This window comes from Macadamia integrifolia, unplaced genomic scaffold (genome assembly GCF_013358625.1).
Source record: "Macadamia integrifolia cultivar HAES 741 unplaced genomic scaffold, SCU_Mint_v3 scaffold2261, whole genome shotgun sequence".
Lineage (NCBI taxonomy): Eukaryota > Viridiplantae > Streptophyta > Magnoliopsida > Proteales > Proteaceae > Macadamia > Macadamia integrifolia.
This window is the reverse complement of record NW_024868599.1, coordinates 5,616-23,972: the sequence shown is the minus strand read 5'-3', so window position 1 is coordinate 23,972 and position 18,357 is coordinate 5,616. Positions and strand designations below refer to the sequence as shown.

At 39.3% G+C, this 18,357-nt stretch overlaps 1 protein-coding gene and 1 long non-coding RNA gene across 4 annotated transcripts in view; both read left to right on the top strand.

Moving 5' to 3' along the window:
* Positions 1 to 13,989, top strand: part of LOC122066140 (callose synthase 7-like) — a 124,437-nt gene extending 110,448 nt beyond the window's left edge. For both annotated transcript variants that reach the window (XM_042629966.1, XM_042629965.1), the window contains exons 37-42: positions 7,429 to 7,541; positions 7,616 to 7,845; positions 11,922 to 12,716; positions 12,825 to 12,875; positions 13,050 to 13,235; positions 13,547 to 13,989. In XM_042629966.1, coding sequence (XP_042485900.1) covers positions 7,429 to 7,541; positions 7,616 to 7,845; positions 11,922 to 12,716; positions 12,825 to 12,875; positions 13,050 to 13,235; positions 13,547 to 13,807 — 1,636 coding nt within the window. In that variant the 3' untranslated portion in view covers positions 13,808 to 13,989. The remainder of the gene's footprint in view (positions 1 to 7,428; positions 7,542 to 7,615; positions 7,846 to 11,921; positions 12,717 to 12,824; positions 12,876 to 13,049; positions 13,236 to 13,546) is intronic.
* Positions 13,990 to 15,999: 2,010 nt separating this feature from the next.
* On the top strand, positions 16,000 to 17,062 carry LOC122066138. 2 transcript variants are annotated; one of them, XR_006136253.1, is made up of 3 exons: positions 16,000 to 16,104; positions 16,210 to 16,412; positions 16,534 to 17,062. It is a non-coding gene; the product is annotated as an uncharacterized LOC122066138 (long non-coding RNA). The 2 variants fall into 2 exon arrangements; XR_006136252.1 differs by lacking the exon at positions 16,000 to 16,104 and having other exon boundaries at positions 16,111 to 16,412.
* Positions 17,063 to 18,357: the final 1,295 nt, after the last annotated feature.

Genomic DNA, 18,357 nt, shown 5'->3' with positions numbered 1-18,357 from the left:
AAAAAAAAAAAACCATTTAAAAATGTGTTTAAAAAAAAAAAAACCCATAAGGCGCCACTTCACGTAAGGCGGAGCACTGCATCAGCGCCAAGGCGCTAGTAAGGCGTCGCCTTGGCAGCGCCTTAAAAACTATGGTGAGTATCGGCACGTACCAATATAGTGCGCTACGGTCATATAATGGCCAAGATGGGTAATTTTTCAGAAAAACATGATTTTTTAAGGGGTTTTTATTCCAAAGTTGCTACCAGGAAATCAAGGTTGAGAACAAGGATTTTATATTTATGGGACAACTACAAACCTTGAATTCTTAGTGCGATACCCTCAATTTAGTGTTTATGCATAATATATGTTATCAATAGCTTTTTTTAACAAATTCTTTATGCAAAAGTGTTTAAAAAATTATTTCCTATCCATTATGTGTGTATCTTTAGCGTATCTTAATGTATCTCCGATACAATACGATACCCTCCTATACGTATCTTAATTTTGGCCGACCAATATGGCGACCGATACCTATACTTTAATCCCTGGTCATCCCTGGATGTATGACAATAATGCCATGGTTGGAGGGAAGAAAAATCTGTGTACCTTCATATGAAAGGTGTTCCTACAACTTTTTATCCAGTAAATGTGCCAACTGAAATACGGCAACGGAGATCCCTAAGGTCAAATCAGAAGGACATTGACATTGCGAAGAAAGTGGTAGTTATGCCTACAAAGGAGTTGTTAGCTATTCCCTGTAAGCAGTTCATATGCACAAGTCATAAAACTGAAATGGTTATGGCTCTTGTTACTCGGGAAGTCACTCCCCAACCTAAGGTAACCCATAGTGGACCTATCAAAGAGTTGTTATCTGATTTTTCTAACTTAGACCCTGATGATCTCCCAAATGAGCTACCTCCCATACGTGATATACAGCATGCTATTGACTTGGTACCCAATTCGGTTTTATCCAACCTACCCGCCTATAGACTTAGTCCTACTGAACATACCGAGCTGAAACGGCAAGTGGATGGGTTATTACAAAAGGGCTTCATTGAGGAGAGTTTAAGTCCTTGTGCGTTACCAGTTTTACTCACGTCGAAGAAGGATGGTTCTTGGTGTATGTGTGTAGACAGTCGTGCTATCAACAAGATAATAGTCAAGTATAGATTCCCTACACCACGACTTGATATGTTGGATATGCTATCCGGGGTAAAGGTCTTTTCCAAATTAGATCTGAGGAGTGGCTACCATCAGATTCGCATCCGTCTCGGGGATGTGTAAGACCGCCTTCAAGACCAAGGATGGCCTATACGAGTGGAAAGTCATGCCTTTCGGTCTAACGAATACACCTAGCACCCATAGTTTTTAAGGCACTGCTAAGGCATCGCCTTACCAGTGCCTTGGCGCTGTTGCGGTCTAGAGATGGTAAGGCAGTGCTCTGCCTTACTTGAAGCGGCGCCTATGAGTTTTTTTTTTCTTAAACACATTTTAAAATTACTTGATGAAGATTCCAAATATAGATTTTTTATTGGTAGGTGTATGGTTTTGTTAACACTTGAGATGTATGGGATCAGCTTTACTCCACCAAAAATAACTAAAACAAACAAAACAAAAACATGATTCATAAACAGGGTTTGGATTTTGTCAAGGGTTTTAAGAAAGGGCTTTGAAAAGGAATCAAGGAACAAGGAAGAACCACTGATTTAGGTGACCATTTTGCTCCGGTAGCGGTGAGCTTCATTCTTCTTTGACAGGAGTAGAAATATAGTGTATAACCTTAGGGCTTAGGCACTCATTTTGGCATCATAAAGGTAAATATAATAAATACTTTTTTTATGTCTTCTTTTCTTTATACTTATAATTTTGTTTCATAATTATGTATTTATATTATATGTTAATGTGTTATGATGATTGATGATTGATGAAGATGAACTTAGTTTATTCACTTTTTTGATTTGTTTTCTTGATGAATATCTTACATTGGTATGTATATGAACCTTTAATATTTATTTAACATATGAGTAATAGGATTCAACTAGGATTTGAGCCAAATAGATTGGTTTTATAAAAAAATTACACAGGAACGCTTTAGTCAATAAGGCAACGCTTTATACCCGCCTTATCGCTAAGGTGCTCCGAAAGACCCTCAACTCCTCCGTCGCCTTACCTCCTTAAAAACTATGCTAGCACCTTCATGTGAGTAATGACACGGGTACTTCGTCCTTTTATTGGTCGCTTTTTGGTTGTTTACTTTGACGATATTTTGATTTATAGTAAAAACCAAGAAGAACATATGGATCACTTGAGGTCGGTCTTGAGAGTACTCCGTGCAGAGAAGCTATGCATCAATCTCAAGAAGTGTTCCTTCATGCTGCCTAAGGTTGTATTCCTCGGATTTATAGTGTCATCTAAAGGGGTTGAAGCTGATTCGGAGAAGATTAAAAGCATCATTGATTGGCCTATACGTAAGACACTAATAGAAGTCTGTAGCTTCCATGGTTTGGATTCCTTCTACAGGAGATTCATTCAGAATTTTAGTGCAGTTATGGCACCCATCACTAAATGTATGAAGGCAAGTAAGGGGAAGTTTGAATAAACAGCTGCAGCGACCAAAACTTTCACTCTTGTGTAGAGGAAGATGACAGAGGCACCCATTCTACGCCTACCAGATTTTGACAGAGTATTTGAGGTAGTTACAGATGCTTCACATGTTGGGCTAGGAGGAGTGTTAATGCAATGACACCCCATCGCTTTCTATAGTGAGAAACTGAATGAAGCCAATAAGCGTTATTCGACATATGATTTGGAGTTGTATGCAGTCGTCCAAGTGCTACGCCATTGGAGACACTACCTCATTGGTAAGGAGTTCATTTTATACACTGATCATGAGACCTTGAAGCACCTTCACTCTCAGAAGTCAATTAGCCACAGGCATGCCAAATGGGTTAGCTTATTTGTAGGAGTTTATATTTGCTATGAAGTACAAGGCGAGAAAAGAGAACACAGTGGCTGATGCACTTAGTCGAAAAGTGCTCACACTTAATACATTTTCAGCACATGTTATTAGCATTGATCAGATACGGGGTGAGTACGCATCTGACCATGATTTCAGCATTGTCTTTACAGAGTTGCAACAGGGTGGACAGCACTTAAAGTACTCCATTCATGATGGGTACTTATTTTTTAGCACACGGCTTTGTATTCCAAACTCTTCCCTATGTCATCACATCATACAGGAGTTACATGGAGGAGGATTAGGAGGACATTTTGGAAAGGATAAGACTCTTGCACAGGTGACGAATCGATATTATTGGCCATACATTGCAAAGGATGTCGATCATGTGATCAAGAGATGCCGTGTATGTCAGTTGGCAAAAGGGGGAAAACAGAAGACAGGTTTATCCTCTCCACTACCTGTTCCTTATGCATCGTGGCTTGATATTAGCATGGATTTTGTTCTTGGACTACCCCCTACTAGAGAAAGATATGATTCCATTATGGTGGTTGTGAATTGTTTCTCTAAGATGGCTCATTTCATACCTTGTCGCAAGACTTTTGATGCTTATCAGGTTGCAAAGCTCTTCTTCAAGGAGGTAGTGCAACTACATGGGCTGCCAACTGGTATTGTGTCTGACTGTGATGTTAAGTTCATGAGTTATTTTTGGAAGACATTGTGGTTGAAAACAAATACAAAGCTGAATTTTTCAACTGTATTTCATCGACAGACTGACGGACAGACAGAGGTGGTGAACCGTAGTTTAGGGAATCTGTTGAGATGTTTGGTTCAAGATTATGAGAAGACACGGCCTTCCATCCTCGATATTACTGAGTTTTCCTACAACAGTTCAGTGAAAAGGACAACGGGTCGTACTCCTTTTGAGATCTTGCTTGGAGTTCAGCCTAAGCAACCCATTAATCTTATGTCTCTCCCACCCCAAGCTCGAGTTAGCATTGAGGCTGATGAGTTTTTGCGCCATATTACTGAGATGCATGCCAACGTCCGACAACGCATTGTCTTGAACAATGAGGTGTATAAGGCTGCAGCTAATCGTCATCGGCGTTATGTGGAGTTTAAACCTGGGGACATGTGATGATAAGAGTAAATCCTGAACGGTTTTAGAGGGTGTCAGCACTAAGCTCTATCCACGGAAGATGGGTCCCTATAAGGTGCTGAAACGTATAGGATCTAATGCTTATCTGCTTGAGTTGCCTGATGACATGACTACAAGCAACATGTTTAATGTGGCTGATCTTCACCTTTATGTTGGGCACCATTCGGATGACGGAGACACGGAGCAAATGTTGAGGCTGCCCCAATTGAAGCCACCTACTTTTGAAGTTAGTAAAGAAGTCTCGGATGATAATCACGAGACTACCCGCCGAGGTACCAATTATCACACCTTTCTTGTCAAGTGGAAGGGCCGTCTCCATATTGTACTTGGATTCATACTGATGACTTCAAGAGACTTGATCCCGACTTGTATGAGCACTACATGTGCATTGCCCATTCGTCTGAGACGAATGCTTTCAAGCCGGGGAGAGTTGATGCAAATTTAAAGACCTATGCTAGGAGGAAGAAGAGGGTCGACCACAATAGTGGTTGAGGTCGACCAAGCTAGTTTTCCTAGACCACGATTTGGGCTACTGATAGGGATATTAGTTTCCTTAATTAGTTTTTAATTTAGCTATTACTAGTTTTCAACTTCAAGTCTTAAATTAGTTTCTAATTTCAGTCATTGTTAGTTTCTAATTTCAGTTGTTTACAATTCCAGTTTTGAGTAACTACATGTTAGTAGTTTTAGTAACTCAGTTTTTAGTAACTTCAGAGTTTCTATTATTTGCAAACACTCCCCCATCATTATAAATAAAGGAAAGGGGTCTCACTTTGAGCCCACGATTTATACAAACAAAAAACTGTTGCTGCTGTAATGTCTCTGTTGAGATTGCTTTGTGTTTGATCAAAGTGCTGGGTTTGGTGTTTGATCCAAGCAACTCCTTACGGCGTGAAGTCCAGGAGGTTTTCTTCAAGTTTCTTATTTTCTTTTAAGTCTATATTCAAGGAGTACTGCTGCTTATGTATTTATCTTTTCTTACATTTGATCTTTCCAGGCGATAGCCTTTTCTGGGAAGAACTTTCGATCTCTGTCCAGACCTATCTGCTGGTCACCTGTGTTTGAGATTTTGACCAGCGGTTATCCTCACTAAGAGAGAGACTCGATCCTGTTTTGAGCCCCATCTGGGTTGTGGTTATTGAGTTATCTAAATTCTCTCAGATTTTGTCTTTTAGTGACCTGTAGTCTCTGCTATTGAAATCGATAGACCTGCTGGTTGTGATATTGATTTCTGGACTGCTGTTCATATTATTCTGTTGGTCTGAACCTATTTGATTGAAGTTCTATTGGTTCCTGGTTGAGTCAAATAGATTACAGATGATCTGGACTTTTGTTAATATTGCCTCTAGAAATCGGTTACTGTGATTTGTTGTTCTGGTTGTTGTTATATTGATGGACTGGTTTGGTTGTTCTTTTGTTTAAAAGTTCCTACAGTTGTTATTGTTATATTGATGGACTGGTTTGGTTGTTCTTTTGTTTAAAAGTTCCTACAGTTTGGGTATAGTTTGAGTTTTCAAATCTAGTCCTACATTACCCAAGAGGCATCCAACAAAATAGATTCAGACCGAAGGAGACTCGAGTAAACCCAATCAACCCAGATACGACTCAATCTTCCAAAAGGTTGATAATTCCAGCTGAATTTACATCTTTGATGCGTCTCAATCTAGGCCATCCTCAGACTTGGGGAGACAAATCTTTGCCTACTAATGGGACAAAGAAATTTGGAGGATTCGGAGCCCCTTCCAAAGGAAAGCAAACATAAGAGATTCCAACTCCTAGATCGTGGATTGGGGCAACCCATAGATACCGGACCAATATAAATGTATGATGATTGGTGGACATAATTTTAGGAAAATTCTATCTCATTGTTTGTTACATGTTGTAGAAATTATCTTGTACCACCCTAATTTGAAACCTTATGCCTTATACCACCCTAGTTATCTAATAATATCAACCGAACCCCCTAAAGCATGGCACTGTTGGCTTAGAACTAGAAAAGACACTTTTGACCTTATTATGCCCCTCTTCATCTTTTTCTCCTTCTGCGAACACATAGACCCGCCCCTTCCCTTCCATGCATCTCACTCTCGCCCATGAGAGCTTGCTTATTCGTCACTGATCCGATTCCTAAGCATCATGTGGAGGCAAGGTGGGGAGGAAGTCGATGAGAGGTTCGTTGTAGTCATCAAAGGTGAGAACAGAGGAGGCATCGGATGGATTGGTTCCAGGCTTCCAGCTGAATTGAGGTCAAGATAGGAGACCTTGTGTTGGCACCTGATCTTGTACCAGCACCATGCTCTGTGCCTTATTCCATGCATACCAACATGAAGTTCTGTGCTGATGCTGACTCGGACGACTGCGACTAACTCTCTCCTTCTCCACCAGCAGCTAGAGCTACTGCTACTGCTGCTGCGGCACCTTTATTGCTGTTGTTGGCTGCCTCCCCCATGGAATCACACTATCCCTCACCTCTCAATCAATTCCTGCTGCTCTTCAAGTCTCAGTCCAATTCAGAGTTTCAGAAACCAACAGCTATCTATATGAGTAACGTTCTCTCTCTCTCTCTCTCTCTCTCTCTCTCTGTGTCCTTGTCTGGTAAATCTGGTAACAGGTGATCCAACTGAATTTTACTAACTCCTCCTTCCAAGTGTAAGCTAGGAATTTTTATTCAGTCCTTCCAAGACCCGATCCTTCTACAAAACCAGCAGTAGCAGCAACACCATAATCTCTGGCTTCAGCTCTGCAAGGTCTTCCCATTACACACACACACACACACACACACTCACACACAGAAGCCCTAAACCTGCAACCCAATGTTGATTGGTTCAATTTGGGGGTTTTTACATGAGAGGGTAATACAGTAAGTTTACCTTTCCTCAAGGGTAAACTTTCCATTTAGAAAACAGCAACCACACCACGTCATCACTTAACACTTTTCCTCTTAAGGAATGGATTAAGTGTAATTTCGTTTAGTATGGGCCCACAGGACTAGTCAGCCCGAAGGCTTGGATACCCGTCGTTAGCAAAAAAAAGTGTAATTTCGTTTTCGTTTACAAAGAGGGGACGTACTAGATAATTTTAGAAAACTAGGGTGGTATAAGATACAAGGTTTCAAATTAGGGGTGGTACAAGATAATTTTCCAATAAAATGTATTACAAAGGAGGGACTGGAGAAATGGGGATGTCCAAAATTGGAACACCATAGAAGACATTTCTGATGCACATATTGAAGCCTAATATTTGTGCTTGACTTTGCTTGGTTTTGTACAATTTATTTTCCTTGGAATCCCTCTTACGAAGTTGCAGATTAATCTTTGTTCCTGCTATTCAGGGTGCGGTTCCATTATGGTCATCCTGATATATTTGACAGAATCTTTCACTTGACAAGGGGTGGCATAAGCAAAGCTTCGAAAACAATTAATTTAAGTGAATATATATTTTCAGGTAAACATTTGTATATTAAACTAGTACAGGTATAATGGTGTCATCAGATAATTAAAATGTGTAAATTTCTGCAGGATTTAATTCAACTCTACGTGGGGGCAATGTAACTCATCATGAATATATCCAAGCTGGAAGGTGGCTTGCTGTAGGAATGAATCAAATTTCACTTTTTGAGGCTCAGGTAGCAAATGGAAATGGAGAGCAGACATTGAGCCGTGATGTTTATCGGCTGGGGCATCATTTTGACTTCTATAGAATGTTGTCATTCTACTTTACGACTGTTGGTTTCTACTTCAGCAGCATGGTATACTCATTTTATTTTTATAACTCTGATTATGTAGAACATTAGAGGACACTATCTTGGACATTCTCTCATTTTTTGATTTGATGCAAGAGCATGCTATTTTTTATCAATTTGTTTGTTTTTGGGATTTAATGATTATGACTTCTACTATTTTTCGTATATCCATATTTTCTACTTAGAATATAAGATTTTTACTAGATGGCAGACCTCGGTGCAACGTAAGGTTGCTCCATCGCAACCTAGTGGCAAGTCAGGAAACAGCCTCTCTGCAAAGCGGGGGTAAAGCTGTGTACATTATGACCCTTCAAACCCCGCAGTGGCGGGAGCCCCGGGCAATGGGTACACCCTTTTTTTATAGAAGATTTTTGCTGTTTTAATTTGAGTTTGTTTGGAGCTTGAATTTCATTCCTCACTAAATTTGATTTAGTTGAGTCCAAATAGGCTTTGATTTAAGGTCAAAATAGGACTGCTTTCAATTTAGTTAACCACAGAGGTGTATAGCCAATAGATCACTACAAAAATATTCTCTTCCTAGGTCTGATGGCCAAACCTTGATGCTGTACTTTTTCTTTGGTAGGAAGCTGGATGCTGTTCTGGGTGAACAGTCTTTAATCATCTTCCCTTAGTTTATTTCCTGCAATCTCCGTCAACAATTAATTCTCTTACTTCTTTGTTTCCCTGTAAATCAATTTACTGTTCTAATTGGCAAAATACCCACTGCTATCTAATTATTCTTCATCAAGATTTCTTTTGACAGTATGCTGATGAAGTAGACCTTGTTTATAAAATATGACTTATTTTCTTTGGAAACCTAATATTTGTTTGATTAGAGAGAGTGTGTGTGTGTGTGTGTGTGTATAGGGTCCTTCTATGCGTCACTATGTAGAGTGAAGCAATTCACTTCACTGCTACTTTTTTACCCTTCTTAAATACTTTTCTGAGTTAGAGAGGAAGGATGGATATTTTAAATTCACTTTTAAGGAGTCACTGTATCAAATCCCTCCCGCTTCCTCTCGGGATCCCGTCTCCGCACCCTTGGTCTCTCCTTTTCCAGCCCCCATTTGTGGTGCCCTGCTGAAAGACACAGGGGATCGTCTGTTTCCTCATTGCACATTGGATAGCTTCAATAAATTTGAGGGATTTGCTTTGAGGGTTCTAATCTGACTTGACGACAGCCCAATATTGCCCTCTAAACCCATGGGCATTGCTGATTTCGACCTTCAAATTGCAGCCCAAACCAAATTACTGCAATTCAATGCAAAAGAGCTTGCATTCTCTTTTTGGAACAATCTGCTCACTGATCTTGTTGAAATTTTTCTGAGCCACAACCCATGATAAAGAATCTCCTCTACTCTTGCCTCCTGTAGCTTAAGGAATGCTCAAAAATAGCATATATTTTTCCATTCCCTTGATCTAGAAACATCTCTTGGAGAAACCAAGGTTCACGGTATCGGGTTTTGACTAGGTTTCGACCTCTGGGGAGACCGGAATTTCAGTGGAAACCTGGGAAATTTCGAGGATACCGGGGAATTTTCCTAAATTCCCCGGTATAGTGGAAACTTAGGTTTCGACCCCCAAACAGTGTTTTTTTGGTCTATTTTTTGTGTATAGCCTATTTTAAACATTTCTAACACATTCACATCTTTAGTTTCATAAAAACAACACATAAAGTCTTACTTGTGTGGTGAACCAAAGGTTCGATAATCATTTAGCTGACTTGTTGGCTTAAATTCTGAAACTTTATTACATAATGACTATATATAGTCTACAATCTACATCACAACATAAGACATAATCCAAATGATCCAAAATAGATAAGAATATTACATCATCAACAGTTATCTATTAACGCTGAACAGTAGTGACTCAATTACTCAACACTCAAAAGTAGTGACTCAATTCCAAGTAGAGTGTCTAGGTGGTTCCATCCAAGTAGTGACTCACTACCCTCAAGGCATGCATGCTATATTTTCTAACATTATTTAGTAAGCTATACCTTATATCATAAAAAATCAACATTAAGCCACATCAAGTCATTAAAATCAACATTTAGCCAAATCAAATCATAAAAAATCAACATTAAGTCACATTAAGTTATAAAGAATCAACATTTAGAAAAATGCTCTTATTCTATAATAAGCTTGACTAGTCAAATGATTTTTATTTTTATATGAGACTTTTTGTATTAGGTATAACATAAAATCAGCTTTCCAACAAGTCTAAGATTACTTAAATCTGAGTTGTAATGACATAGTTATGCTCTGGTCAAACTTATTTTAACGTGCGCGAATGCTGTTAAAATCGTCTGAATGAAAATAATTTTAGGGATATTAAAACAAAAGATTATTTTACCGGACTTTTGGTTTTTAGCAATGTTTTAACATTATAGGATTTATAAAATCTTCATAATTGAGAAGGACCCCAGCATTTAAAAGTTGAAAATCACCCCCATAACCAAAATCCAGTTATTGTTCTTGGACTGGGTGGTTGACTTTTTATCCTTTAGGACTTTGATTTTAAACTATTTTTATTGGATTCAAATAGGGGGTATTTCCTTATTTATGAATAATATCTTAAGTAACTCATTTACTTAAATGATATTTGGCATAAATAAGTGTCAAAAAATTAAAATATCCACTGTTTTCCCAAGTTTCCCACACTTGGGAGAAAAAATGCACAAGAGAAGGTCGAAATTTCCCATGTTTCGGTCGAAACAGGTGATTTTTTAAAATCCCCTAAGGTTTCGTTTTGACCTGGGTCGATACCTACGAAACATGTGAAATTTCGCATGTATCGCTCAAGTTCTCGAACCATGGGAGAAACCATTAAAAAAAATCACTTAAACAAAATATCTCTTGGGAAGTATTTGGCTTTCAGAATTTCGCATGTTTCGCTCGAGTTCTCAAACCATGGGAGAAACCATTAAAAAAAAATCACTTAAAACAAAATATCTCTTGGGAAGTATTTGGCTTTCAGAACCTGCACCCACCAAGCATTCGATTTTTTAATCAACGCCTAAGTAACTCCATCTGTTTGTTACCCAACCCTCCCATATTTAGGGCTTGCAAACAAGAAAGACAGTTTCGATTCAAACCGACAGCAAAGATCTTTCTCTGGTGCTAGCGACGCCTAAGACATAGCAGCAGAAACTCTCTCCAGTCTCCACCATTTCATCATGAAGAAGGAATTCTGCGTGATGATCAAGGTTGTTGTTAATACGTCCTCCGTGGTCATAGGTTGTGCCAATGGAGCAGGGGCACGGGTCAATTGAAAGGGGGGGAAGAGGGTGTAGCTGCATCGGAGGGAATGACATTGCAGCAACTAATGGATTAACAGCTCAGATGTGAAAAGGGGGATCTGACGAATAGAACCTGAAGATGTTGAGACTAAAAGTTAATTCTAGAGGAAGAAATGAGAATTCCACCCTCCACCTGGAAGGTGAAATCAACATGGCATGGAAAACCCGCAGTCCTGGATTCCGAGTTGCAGAGGGGGGGAAGGAGATATAGGGGGAGGGGAGTGAGATTGCAGAGGGTGGCAGTGACAAAGGGAGGGGGGCTGTGGCTATGGGGAGAAAGCATGAGAGAGAAAGAGAAAGGGGAGGGAGAGGTAGGGCCTTTAGGGATCAATTTATACATTTTAACCTTTCACCTCCACTCACCCAAATGATTTAAGAGGGTCTATAAAACTAAAGTGATCTGCTTCACTCTCTGCTTCACTCTTCATAGTGACAAGAAAGAAAACCCATATCAAGAATTTTATGTTAAAATAGTTCTTTTAGCTTTGTTCTCTCATTTATGTTTGGAAGTGGAGAAATGAACCTACACCTTTGCAGCTCATGTTTTTAAACTGGTTAAACATGGATGCGCCTCAACTTTGGGCGAAATCACAAAATTAGCATTATAGAGGTTGTATATCTTACAACTTGTCGTTTGGGATTTATACCAGCTAACGCAATAAGATGAATGGAATAAAGGAACTAAAACTGTGCATAATCATTCCATTTCCCTAGACCTTGATAATTTGCTTTTGGAATATACATGCTTCTTGTGATATTATAACATTCTGTTTTCCAGGTAACTGTGATTATAGTGTATGTGTTCCTATACGGGCGTCTGTATCTGGTACTGAGTGGTTTGGAAAGGTCTATTCTTTTGGATCCAAGTGTTCAGCCAATTAAGTCTCTTGAGATGGCACTGGCTACCCAGTCTGTCTATCAGCTGGGCTTGTTGCTGGTGCTGCCCATGGTGACGGAAATTGCCCTCGAAGGAGGGTTTCTCACAGCACTTGGTGAATTCATCATCATGCAGCTGCAACTGGCCTCTGTATTCTTTACCTTTCAGCTAGGAACAAAAGCTCATTATTATGGGAGGACAATATTGCATGGTGGTGCTAAATATAGAGCTACTGATCGAGGATTTGTTGTATTTCATGCCAAATTTGCTGATAATTACAGGTTATATTCCCGAAGTCACTTTGTGAAGGGGATGGAGCTGTTGATGTTATTGATTGTGTATGAAGTCTATGGGAAGTCTTATAGTCTGAGTATATATTGGTTCATCACATCCTCCATGTGGTTCTTGGTTGCTTCATGGTTGTTTGCTCCTTTTGTGTTCAATCCTTCTGGGTTTGAGTGGCAGAAGACAGTGGATGACTGGACAGACTGGAAAAGGTGGATGGGCAATCATGGTGGTATCTGTATCCCACAAGATAGAAGCTGGGAATCCTGGTGGGAATCTGAACTGGAACATTTAAAGCGCACAGACATCCGGGGTCAAGTGCTTGAGATAATCTTGGCATGTCGCTTCTTTGTCTACCAATATGGTATTGTCTACCGCCTAAACATAGCTCACCAGAACCAGAGTTTACAGGTATATTTCCGCCATAGCACAATGCTTGTTCTCTTGTAATCCTATCAGTGAGAAACTGATGCATCACTAATTACACCATCATCACATTTTCTGTCTCTTCATTTTTAGGTGTACGGACTTTCATGGTTGGTCATGGCTATGGTTCTGTTGTTCTTAAAGGTAATTAGGCACATTGCACTCACAAATATGAAGATACTTCTAAACTTGTACCAATGAACTGGCTTGCACACATGCGTGCCCACACTCACACACTCACTCACACATGTGCGAGTGTTACTGCTTCTTGCCTCCGAACATTGGTGTGATGCTGCATCCCTGTTTCACTTTTTTTAGATGGTATCAATGGGAAGAAGGAAATTTGGCACCAACTTTCAGCTCATGTTCAGAATCCTCAAATTTGTTCTGTTCCTTTGCTTCTTGCCTGTCATGACCGTCTTATTTGTAGCCTGCGGCCTGACCACTGGGGACTTGTTTGCTGTTGTTCTTTGCTTCATGCCAACTGGATGGGCACTACTTCTTGTAAGTGCCATTCCTAACTTATATTTATCCTAGAAGGAAAACCCCCGAATGGCTTGGGAATTATCACATAAAATGGAGTTACGCATTACTAGTGTTGAGTTATGCCTCATTGAACCATGGTGACAGAAGGATGAAAAGGTTTTCTTAACACAGCAAAAGTATTGGATGGCAGGAAATACATTCACTAAATATGTCCATTTAATGTGGTAACTCGTGAGCTATGAAAAAAAAAATTAGAAAATATATTTTCTTTGGCAATTTACATAAATCAAAGTACCTACTAACGTGATCTTATATTGTCCTTGATCAAGATTGGCCAAGCTTGCAGATCCATGATGAAGGGTATAGGGTTCTGGGACATCATAAAGGAGCTAGCAAGAGGATATGAGTATGTGATGGGAATGATAATTTTCATGCCCATTGTCATTTTGTCATGGTTCCGATTCGTTTCAAAGCTGCAGACCAACTTACTCTTCAACCAAACATTCGGTAGTTTACACAAAGCAATTAGAGAGAGAAGAGATAGAAGAGAGAGAGTGGTACAAGGGCCAGTGAGTTGCGGAGGTCAGTGATGAATAGAGTCAGACAGTACTGGTGAGGTGATGTTGGGATATTTTAGGAAGTAAAATTTTATTTTCTTCTTGGGTTGCATGAGCAATAAGCCTCTTTGGGGGTTGAGTAATCTTTTCAAATTTGAAACTAATAGATGTAAAATAAATTTTAAATCTACTTATCTTTGTAATTAATTTTCTTATCTCGTGGATCTGGGTAATATGTTCTTCAAAAAATTGGGAATTGAATTAGTGAATTGGCCAATTCGAATCAGAATTGACCATAATCTATCCTGATTCCATCCCATTCAATCGCTGAGTTTAAGATAAGGGCCAATCCTAGGGTTCTTGGGGCCTGTTTCAGCTAATTCCAATCCAGGATCAAAGGACTGATATGATTCCCCTTTTTTTTTCTTTTCTTTTTTTTTCTAGGATTCGATTTTAGGATTGGCAGCAGTTGGCTTAAAGGTTCTAGGCCTGGTAAAGGCAGATCAGAGAAACTTGGTGCTTGGAAAATCCCACTCTTGTCTCAAGCTGGGGGGTTGGTTCTCATCAAATCTGTGCTTTCTGTTTTTCCAATTGTACTTTTATGATTCCAACAAAAAATGTGTGCTAATTTAAACTCTATTCAAATTTTGGGTTGGGGAGGGGAGGGGAGGGGAGGGGAGGGGAGGGAGATAATAAACGAAAAAAGAAGCCCTCTTGGACAGCATGTTTTAGAGAACAATAATAACCACTATAACCTTATCCCAACTAAATGGGTCAGCATAAGCCAAAATCTTTGGTAGGACTTGTTCTTAGGTTGCTAGATATTTATAACAAAGCCCTAATTCTTAAATTAGCTTGGCACATTTTGACTCAACAAGATCCATTATAGATTAAGACTCTCAAAGGGGAAATATTTTCATCATAATGACTTGTTCCGAGCATCTACTTCATCTAGATAGGGATCTATTATTTAGGGTAGTTTTGCTGATGCTATGTTTGGTAGCCACGGATATTTAATGGGGAGGGAAGTAAAACTTTTATAAATAAATAAAAAAAATTATTATTACTCTATGTGGTCTCATGTGATTATATATAAACTACTTAGTTTTTTTAACCATATTTAGTAATGATATACTTTACATGTAATTTTTATTTTATTTATCATAGCAAAGGGTTCTGGATGCAAAGTAAAATGAAATTTAATAATCAAATATGGAATGATTTGAGTTTAATGATATAGTTATTACAAACATTTCTTTTTAAAGTATGAAAATTTCATTTCACTTCCCTTTTAATTTTCCTTACAACCAAACAAATCCTGAACTCTCATCATTATTAAAGAAAATGGTTTTTTGGAGAGTGGGGAATGGATGTAATATTTCCATGATAGATTGACAGGACCCTTAACGGTGATCGCCCAAGTCGGTCCATAGCTACCTGGGCGTTCGCCACGTGTCCAGGCGACGATCTAAAGGAGCCTAATGAGATGTTGAGAATGAGGCATTAACAAAGGCGCCGAAAAAGAGGCATTGAGCACCATTGGATCCTCGCCTAGACGCATAGCTATCCATTAGGTAGCTATAAACAAGACCTCGGCAATCACCACTCAAGAGAGGAGCCAGATCCCTCTCGGGTACCCTCCATGCATAGCTGTAAGCTTCTTGTTTCTCATCCATCTAATCTACATACCAATGTAAATGAGATCATTTTGAATGGTGCTTGGAATATCAATGTCCCATTTTCATCGGATGTCACCAAAGAGACCTATTAAGGTTCTGCAGGTCCTTTCTTCGTAGATATTGCAGCAGCCATACATTGAATTCCCTTGGGCTATGTTTGTATTGAAAAAAAAAATTAGTACAAAAAACATAAGAAGAAAAAAATAATAATTATATAATAATTTTAAATGTGTCTATGGCTATCTTTCTCCTTAAATTCATAAAGAATAAAAAAAAAAAATTCCCTTTCTTTTCTTGACTTCCAAACATTAACTTGGTGCCAATATTCAAATGACATTTGGATCTAACTGGCCGTTTAGTAAAATAGGGAATTTTAATACTAAAATTGCAATTCGGTTTTTGATATAAGATCAAAATGGGTAGTATAGGATGTGGTGGGGCAAGTGATGTATGGAATAATTTTTTACACTTAAAATCCATACAAAATTTTGTTTGTTTCTTCGGAAAGTGCTTGTTGCAGCTGTAAGCGCCAAGATTCAGACCTTATCTGTGGACCCCCGGAAAAACATCTCTGCCGCGAGGAAATCGTGCGGTGAGGCGCAGCTAAGTTGGAGATGACGACATGTGGTGTGAAAAAATCGAATGGTCATGGTGAAGTTCTGGTTCCTTCGACCCATTTCGCCAGATTCCCATTTCACCTGCGCTTGTTTCTTTTTTATTTTGGATTTTCACCTACTCTAGGGTTTTTCATTTCAGTCCCGAAGGACCAGCGATCCCCATCTTCGGATTCCACCAATGACCAGCTTCGTGTGACCTCAACGGAGCAGCGACCAAAGCTTCCTTCGGTTCATTTCCATTTTAGGTTGTGTGATTTCTTCCACAGAGAGACCAATGACCTTTTTGTGGAAAACCACGACCAGCGACGACGGACTAGCGACCAAAACTTCCTATTGCCAGTGGTAAGTAAGAGAGAGAGAGAATAGCTCCCTGTATACGAGCTTCTCCTCACTAGCAGATTTTTTTTTTTTTCCTATGTAGGCAATGCAATATTTCTTTATATATGGGATCCTTTTCTTGCAGCGACCTGGAATTTTTTATCAGACTTTCGTTATCGGATTGTTTCAAGTATGAGTCGAAGAAATGGGAATCCGACAAAATCCACAGTGGATTTTTGAAGAGGAGGAGAAGCTTTCAGTTTGTGAAGAACTACAGAAATCGATTGTGAAGAAAAATGCGGGTAATCAAAGGGAGATTTGGGCGAAATGGGTCGAAGGAACTGGGGTTTCACCATGGCCGTTCGATTTTTTCTCACCACGTGTCGTCATCTCCAACTTCGCCAGCCTCACCGCGCCATTTCCTCGCGGCAGAAGATGTTTTTCCGGACCGCTATGCCGCTTGTGTAAGAAGGAAAATGAGAGTAACTGACATCTTTTCTTCCCTGGGACTTTGTCAGTGGTTCACTGCGACTTCATTTTATAGTTTGGTTGAACCCCTCATTTTCAATCCTTCTGTGGAAAACAGATAAGCAAACCCTTGTCTTGATTCTTGCCATCTCATTTCATTCCATTTGGATTTCTAAAGGAATGCAGTCTTATTTAGTTAGGTGCAACCCTGTCTCAACTCTCAACTGATCCTTTAAAAAAAAAAAAAAAGTCAATTATATTTCCCTCCCTTACTTAGGCATACGAATCACTTTAGCTTTGCCTTATACTCCATTGGAACAAAGCAAAGAAGGAGGCTGAATGGAGAAAGGAAAGGGACAAGGGCGGTCTTGCTTAGCGCGAAGGCTGCTGGTTCGGGGGTAGGGTACGGTACTAAAGGTCCTCGGACTTCTAGGCGGTTTTTCTTTTACAAATCATCTCCTATATTTTTGAAAATTACATCTCCCTCCCCAGTACTATGGTGGGGCTTACAACTAGACCCACCTCCGATAAGTTGAAACCGTTAAGTTATTCTAATAATTTATAAATACCCATTTTATCTTTAAATAATGTAGTTTGACTCTTACCCTTTCAAAACAAAACCCCTATGAACAATTTAGGTTGGGTTTGGTAATCATCCAGATTGTTCTATGAGAACAAAAAATCTAAATAAAGTGTTTGGTGTTCACCTGGTGCTTTTCAATTTTTTTTTATTTTTTTTTTTTTTCTGACCAAGAGGGGAAAAAACACTAGAAAGGCAAAATGATAAAAGAACGAATAACTAGGGTGATCATTTCTGAAATAGGTTCACCAAACACTATTTTTTTTTTTCCTCAAAACGGCATTTTGACACAGAAACTGAAAATTCTGGTTTTGATACGAAATGTCGTTTCTGAAACTTAAGTGACTACTAAACGCAGTCTTAACTCATCTCTTTCTTCTCTGGTGAAGTTCCTGGAGTTTCCACTTCTAACCGGAGGCGATCTCCAAGCTGCGAAACCCCTTTTCTCAACTTTGAAGATTTGCGGCAAAAGAGATCTCCAATCTGTTGGTCTGTTAATAACGACCTGAGAAGCCAGTATGATTTCAAATTCACCTGCATTATTTGGGAACCTACAGAGAAGGATGAAGCCATTGAACCCATGAAACCTCATGTATCGGAGAGTGGCGGGAATGATGAGAACATCTCGAATTTGGGTTTTAGAAAGGGTTTGGAGAATTTTTCAGCAAATGGATATCGATAAAACTGCTCCAAATGAGGCTAGTTTTACTAGTGCGGGGAGAGATTGGTTGCGGCTGTGGAAGACTTAGATGTGAAAATGAGAGAGAGAGAACTTTTTTGGTAGATCAATAAGCCCAACTGCCCAGCCTGATAGGGCAGACTGGGCTTGTATCTTCTGGCCCAAAATTTTGGATTGGGTATCCAAGGTCTCAGTAACGTTTTTGTTAGCTTGGTCCATCAAATCTTGTAGCAAATGGGCTA